Below are 7584 nucleotides of genomic sequence, written 5' to 3' on the forward strand. Positions count from 1 at the left end.
GCTTGGAAACTCGTGTCAAAATGTCTCCATGTATATCTAATTTTACTTGAAAAATCAAACACCACAGATTTCACTTAAAAATATATTTTATTATCTTACTGCAAAGACAAGAAATTTAGATTATTCAGAAAATGGACCATTGTCACAGAATCCTCGAAGAATTACACAACCTTAAATTTATATTACTCTACATGTAACACACAGTATCTGTTTAGTTCAAATGTGACATGTCTGATTTTAAGTGGTTTGGCTCAAACAAATGATTTCCAGGAGCTGTATGTTATCAACACTGCCAACAGTTAGAATTTAAAGGTGGGTTTACTGGCTGCAGTGACTCATCTTCAGGTATCAGCTGTGCAGACTGCCGGTGGATGGTTCCACAATGTCACTCTGTCCTTCCTCCTCCGCAGAGTCCTCAGAGCTGTTTACCACTGCAGCACTGAGAGTATGGAGCTCCTCCAAAACACACAGAAGTGTCTCTGACAGGATGCAGACAGGTCATTGGTCAGCTCTGTCACATCTGTGTAAATGCTGGGACTTCAAAAAAAACATGCAAAACTAAGACATTTCTTACCATCTGCAGGTAGTTGGACTTGTGCGCCTACAGAACAGCTCCATTCTGAAGCGTTTTGTCGAGGTTTCCATTGAGCAGCAGAGTTTTGCCGAGCCATCGCCTGAGCTCTCTGGTGCTCCTTCATCAGCCCTCTATCAGCAACTGTGACCTGGAACAAATGCAGGTCGAATGACACAGAAGCAAAAATCTCCACGACTGTGTTTTGCTATAATAAAATCTTACCAAGTGTTGGTTTTTGTCCCTCACTGTCTCCTTCAGTTGTTTGTGCTGGACTTTCCTCCTTGTGTTTTCACTCTCCGGATTTCGGCTTTGCTTCATCTCTTCCAGTTTCTTTGCTGCCTCTCTCTCAAACTCACGCAAAGTCATAACTGCAACAGACGATACAGACGCCTCAAAAGCCACAGGGATATGCTGCTATATACTGTGTAAACAATTCCAATCATATTAGAGCAAAGTCTGCATTAAGGATATGACTTCATTGCCATATGTAAACCTGCAGTTTACTGAGGCAGCATACAGTTAATCTTACTACCTGCTTTGGTGTGCTCTTTCCTGACTGTGCTGACTTGAGCCTCCATTTCTCTCAGCTTCTCAGAACACCGCTCCTCAATCTCAGACACTCTTTCCTGCAGGGCTGAAGCAGGGTAGGGGAAACAAATGCACCACTCCTCAGTACTGTGTTTGACATACAGAGAGTGTCTGAGTTCAATACTTCTATGTGACTCCAGGGATGCATTAGGTTTCAGTGTATATGTTTGCACATTTTTATAGTCTACATAAAAGTCTAAAACACAGTGTTGTGTGCGTGGTCAGTCTGTAACGTTATTGTTTTTGGTTAACCGCTCTCACAGCATTGTTAGCTTTTAGGCACAGAGAACAGCTGCTTTCAGCTGAAGGGCCTTCTGAAAGGTGCACAGCGAGCGGCCTCACCCTGCTCACTCTGCTCTTGCTGGCTGAGCAGCTCACAGCGGACTCTCTCCAGGGTGACCTTAGTGTCCTCCAGCTGGGCCTGGATCTGCTGCAGGTTCTGCTCAGCCTCCTCTCTACCAGCTACAGCCTGCTCGAGCTCCACCCAGCTCTGCTCCAGCTCCTGCTGCTGTAGCCTAACTTTACTCTCATCTGCAGAGGGTATAAAGTGCGCGGAGACACATGCATTACAGAAATGTGGATATGTACCAGACAAACAGACGATATAATGGGTGTTGTGATCCATATGGGGTCTCACATTGCTCTTTCAGATCAGCGAGAGCGTTCTCGATAAGCTCTGGGGTTCTTTTGAGCTCTCGAGTGAGTCTGTCTCTCTCTTCGCACACCAAACTGTGCTCTATCTGGAGGTTTCTGATGCTGCAGGGCAACAAAGATAAAATGGTACAGCAAACAGACAAGCAGAAGTAGAGAAGGCTCTGCATGATGCATAACAAAGTAAGCTAAACAGCCTGAAAGTTACTTTTTGCATGAATTATAATCATCTTGTATAGATACACTGACAGCATAAGACAGCAACACCTGCTATTCACAACACTTATTTCAACCACATTAGCGACACCTGTTATATATGTCCCATCAAATCAGTATGCAGTATGCCACTCTATACCAGCATAAAAATCTAACCTCAGAACCCTCCACGTACTTATTTTCTTTTCTTGATCCTTCATTCATCTCACCACATATGAGGCTTGAAAGCAGCAACTATTTCTACTAATGCAAGAACATCCTGACATATTAGAACATGAGCTTTTTGTGAGAAAGCCAAAAGAGCAAGTGAGTGGAAGAACAAGATGCTTATAAAGGCTATCTCTTGGCCTAAAATGAGGAGCGCCTAGTGAAAAGACACGTGACCTCAGTCAGATATGATTTTGTGTATGTCTATGATCCAGAAAGAACGTGAAAGAGATGAAATAGAGGTGAAAGAGAGAATCACCCACATTGAAAAATAAAAAAATAAACTGTACCTTTCAGCATCCTTATCTGGCTGTTTACAGGCCTGTTCAACTTTCTGCAGGGCTGCCTTCCTCATGACCAAAGCTGCAAAAACAAAACCCGATATAAATTCTTTATGTTCTTCTAGCTATGCTATTAACCCATCAGCATATATAGACACACACACACGTACCTTGGACTGTCTCCACTCGTCTTTTAGCAAAAGTCAGTCTCTGGGTAAAAGTGTTGAGCCTTGCTTTAGCTGCCTCCACTTCTGCCACCTTGCTTTCCAGCGCCTCACAGAATCTGTAAGGCACAGCCAATATATGTCTGTCTTGAATTCTATTTCTACTTTTCTAATACGTCTCCTTATCTTTCCTTATCCTCTGAAATTCAGTTTTGCTATTTTTTTTTTTACCTTTGCACTGCCTCTGTCAAGGTTTTAAGTTCAGCCTCTGCTTTCTGGCTCTGTAACTTCAACTGAACATTTTCCTTGTGAACACTGGCCAAATCCTGTTTCAGTGCCTGGAAAGAAAAACATTCCCACATATAACTGAGCATCTTTCACAGATCTGTTTTACTGTTTTTAATGCGGTGCTTAGTTTTTAAGATTGTCTTTCCCCAGGTGCTGTCCTTTAAACCTCAATGGCTCTGGGAACCAAAGTTTTGGTGCAGTCAGCATCATCTGCTGTGGTAAAAAATGTACGAGCATTTATCACTTTCCTAGGCAGACCGAAGTTTATTACGCATCATCAGAATTTCAGACAGCCATGTAAATCACATCAGTTGCCCTGGTACTAACATCCTTTTCCACCCTCTCGAGGTCCAGCTCAGCGATCCTGTCATGTAGGCTGTGTTGGAGCACGCTAGCTCTGTGCTGCTCCTGCTGCAGCTGCTGCTCTGCAAATCTGACCTAAAACACACATCATTGCAGTCCCACATTGAACACAGTTTTAAATACGCTGGAATTACCTGTACTGTGTGATATAGCAAAATAATAGCCGTTTTCATACTTTTGAAATCAGTTTTTCCTTTTCTCCTCTTATCTCGATGTCCTTTGAGCGAAGCTGGACGCACAACTTGAACACTTTCTCTCTCCACAGCTGAAGCACTTGAAGGCCTTCGGATCCTTTCTCCACAAGTGGATCCATTGATGTCTGTGGAAACACACACACACATATATGGGAAACACAAATACACACATACACTTCAGTGCACGCACCACATGAGCATGCATAATTGTTTTCAAATTAGCCTTGATGTTTTCTAAAGCACTACATCTTGAAATGAGGAGTTTTCTTCTCTCTTTCCCACAATGTAGTACTGCACAAAGGATCTGGGTACTAAAGGTAAACTGACAATGCTTATCAATGGACAATATAGCAGGTTTTAAAATCTGTCAACTTTACAAAGAGCCCAATGAAAAAAATAATAATTTGCATCCAAAACAGCACCAATTTTCTAAATGCATTTGTGTACTGAAGACCTTCTGTTGCTCACATCTCTTCATATAATGCCAGACTGACTCAGTGATGTTGAGAAATGGCTCCGTAAAGGCCATACCATACCATCTCTTTTAGGAGTTTGTTCCAATCATGATATAAGACTCTGACTGCATGTTTGAAGCTGCTATCACATGCAACAAGGTAAATAATCTGGGACTGACCAAACGCCTCCCAGATGATATTCCATGACACGTAAGAATCTCAACATCTAAAATAGGCTAAACCTTTCCAAAGTACTGTGTGATAACGGAGCATCACAGAGGATGTAGCCTCCAACAACAAACTAAGCGGTTTACTGTAATTACCTATCTCTACCAACTGTTATCATATTTCAGTCTCCTGCAGCGCTACTCAGTGTACGCATATGTGAAGTGAGCACCCAACTGAGTTAACTTAAGACGGATACAGAAGTGTAGTTCTCTGTAATTTTACACTTTTATTTCTTTCAATTTAAACCCAAAGAGTTGTGCTGACAGATTTCTTTAATCTACTACAGCAGCATTTCTTTATCATGTACAAAAATAGCCCTTTCTTCTCATTAAGATATCTCAGATATTACATGTGTAGTTAAACGTATATACACAGAAAGAAAGGTGTGTTTCACTAGTCCGGCTTATTCAATGTGGTCTGTGATGTACATTCAGTTTGACATTTCTTACCTTACGTGGTCCGCAAACATCCTTAGAGACAACACAAAATCATAGGTATCTGCTGGTTTCACATTAGACTGCTGCTGATCACCAGATGTCTTAAACACAGTTTTGTATCATGTTTTGCTATGTAAATTTAGAAAGTCAAGAAAACCCACTCACCTTTTTCACCATTTTCTCTTCTTGGAGGACGAGTATCTCATTCACAGAGTTAAGCCTGACTGTCAAAAGCTCTGCAGTTGTCTGAAGAGCTGCTTTCTCTTTGTTCAGCCTCTGCAAAATGGACAAGATTAAATTACACACAATTAGCATTAATTATATAATTTGTACATTAACTCATTCATATTTTACTGTTCTTCCTTTACTCTAGTGAAAAGAACATTTGAAAGTCCCATGCATTTACTTTGCAGTATGCTCATTACAATCAATACTGTATATATTGCCTCTACCTCAACAGCTTCATTTAATCGTTCCCTCTCTCCTTTCTCTGGTGCAAGCTGGCCGATGTAATTTCTGAGGCTTTGCAATGTAGCAGACTGTGTCTCAAAAGCTTGTCCCATTTGGCTGAAAAATAAACAACAACATGCCCCTCACCACACACACACAAAACAGTGACTACAGAGTGCTTTAAATGCTTTAGTTCTGTTCCGTTTTAGATTGAATGAAGCACCTTAAATGTTCTTTTAGTCCATTTCTCTCAGTAGATACTTCCATCAGAGTGCTCTTTAGCTGCAGCAGTTCTGAGGTCATTGACTGAAGTCGGTCCTGTAGTTCACCATTTGTTTTTTGTGCTGCACCCAACTCTGCATAATGGGATGCATTCAACTGTTGCAGCTGAAAATAAGGGAAGTTTATGACACAGACAAATAGTGACATAATGACTTATTCATCTTCAAATACACATTCTCACATTACTTGCAAAGTCAGAGTGAAGGCAGTGCTCAGAGTTCTGCTCAGAGATACTTAGTTGTTGTTGGATTAAGGCCCTTAATCCTAAATGAGGTCACCAAAGTACAATGTTTATGATCATTTAAACACACCTCCACCTCCTTGTTCTTCCGAAATTCCTCTAGTTGCTCTAATAGTCTGAGAGTCTGTTGTTTGGCTTCCTCTACAGCCTGCAACCTGCCCACTTCAACCTTCAAAGCAAGCTCCCGGGATTCCTCTTTGCTCCTTTCAGCATCTCTCCTCAGCCTTGTAATTTCCTCCTCCGACTCTGCTTTCAGTCTTTCAAGCTGTGAGAAAAAACAGACATATTGCAAACAGAAAAAGCAGACTTTATTAACCTTATTATTGTGAAATGTGACTAAAATGTTTTATTGGGATCACAAAACTGTACAAAAACAAATTTAACTGCAAACTGCCAAAATAAGTTACAAAATGCCAGTAACTCTCAGGTGATGTATGTCTACAAGAGTGTCGAAATGAAATGTTTTGTCAGTAAACATCATTACCTGTGAGCTTATTTTTTCCTTCTGTGCGCTGCAGAGACTGAGCTCCTCTCTGATTTGGCTGAGTTCAGACTTAGCCTTGGATAGATCCGTATGTATTGCTTCCATCTCATGGCTGTGTCTGTTGTGCAAAGGTTATTCCAAGTTAAGCTTGTTCAAAACCGTTATTTGCTGACCTCCATAATGTCAGGTTACGTACTAAATGTGTGGGGAAAAAATACATAATATCACTCAGATGTCACATAATGACACAAGCACATCTCTTACCTGCTAAGGGTGTTGTCTTTGTCTCTGACCTCTTCCCTGCATCTTTCTGCAATCTCCTTTAGTGCCTCCACCTGCCCCTTTAACCTCTCTGCTTCAGCCTTGTGCTTTTCTGCCTCCAGTCGCCACTCTGATTCCCATCGAGACAAATTACCTCCTCTGTCTTTTGATCTGCATAAAAGGAAAGAGACCACATTAATATGTCCATATTGCCACCCAAGTGACAGACCATATAAAACATGTAGTGGATATACCTGGCTCTACAATCTGAACGATAATCAGGGGTCCTTATGCTGTCTCCTTGTAGCATCAAGATCCTCTGATTTTCCTTCCTCAGCTCCAAGATTTCCTGTTGGGCCTGATTGATGACAAGCCATGGATTGGCAGGACTTGGCTCCCCTGATGATGGTGCTGATATCATGCCTTGGTTTATCCAGGAGATGGGTGGCTGTGTCGCCGGGATTTGAACACATCTGTTTGCTCCAGCAGAATGGGCACTTGATGCAAAATGCGATGGGGGTATGAGGTCCTCCGGAGTCTCCCCTTCATAAAATAAAACAGTGTCTATGTGCCTGCATGCATTAGCTACTCTAATCCAATATAAGGTTCCCCATGTTCCCAAACAAGCATATTGTTACGCTAAGCTCAGTAAAGATAAACATGACAGCTTCCTAATCGTGAAGTATAAAATCACTTTTACTAGTTAAACATGAGTTCATGTAAGCGCCAAGTGGGCTACACTGTAAGCTAACATTTGCTAATTAACAGTTTATTTAGCTCAACAGTAACAAGAATTTAGGTGCAACTTACTCGGAAGTACTGGTGAGGTGAAGTCAGTCGGCACTATCAGCCTCTCCTTCCCTAAAGTTTGTCTCTCCATGTTAAATAACTATTGCCATTACACAGGAAGGAAACAGTACACGGCTGCCGTGGTGCGTTTAGCGTTTGTTCTCCCGCGAGTCACGTCATTCTTCACCGTTGCCTTAGTTACGGGTACAACAGCAACATTCAGAGCTCTCGATTTGGGCAATTTCTGGTCGTGTCAGTCGTTATTTTCGGTTCAAATAACCCACATTTTAAGGTTTCTATGGTACATGTATATACGTATATGAAATTCAACAAATTTAATAGTTCATTTAGGCATAACTGTTACATATTGAAACGGCGCAGTGCATCATGGGAAATTGGAAGGAGCGTAAAAATATAATTGGGTTCTCATT

The 7584-nt window shown here is 41.5% G+C and overlaps 1 protein-coding gene across 2 annotated transcripts; it reads right to left on the minus strand.

The window, feature by feature from the left end:
- Nucleotides 1–298: 298 nt before the first annotated feature.
- cchcr1 (coiled-coil alpha-helical rod protein 1) lies at nucleotides 299–7244 on the minus strand. Of its 2 annotated transcripts, none has more exons than XM_085363586.1 (19): nucleotides 7175–7244; nucleotides 6619–6907; nucleotides 6368–6535; nucleotides 6104–6221; nucleotides 5690–5884; nucleotides 5320–5483; nucleotides 5099–5213; nucleotides 4812–4922; nucleotides 3508–3651; nucleotides 3297–3407; nucleotides 2913–3019; nucleotides 2688–2800; nucleotides 2527–2599; nucleotides 1800–1918; nucleotides 1505–1693; nucleotides 1107–1208; nucleotides 797–942; nucleotides 575–722; nucleotides 299–479 (listed from the first exon to the last, which is right to left on the minus strand). In XM_085363586.1, the coding sequence occupies exons 1-19, from the start codon at nucleotides 7242–7244 to the stop codon at nucleotides 349–351; spliced, it is 2613 nt and encodes an 870-aa protein (XP_085219712.1). In that variant the 3' UTR covers nucleotides 299–348. The 2 variants fall into 2 exon arrangements, with proteins under 2 accessions (XP_085219712.1, XP_085219711.1); XM_085363585.1 differs by having other exon boundaries at nucleotides 6619–6928.
- Between the last annotated feature and the right edge of the window lie 340 nt (nucleotides 7245–7584).

Source organism: Diplotaxodon limnothrissa, linkage group LG10, assembly GCF_057381915.1.
Source record: "Diplotaxodon limnothrissa isolate DT_005_m linkage group LG10, D_limnothrissa_male_GT1.1, whole genome shotgun sequence".
Classification (NCBI taxonomy): domain Eukaryota; kingdom Metazoa; phylum Chordata; class Actinopteri; order Cichliformes; family Cichlidae; genus Diplotaxodon; species Diplotaxodon limnothrissa.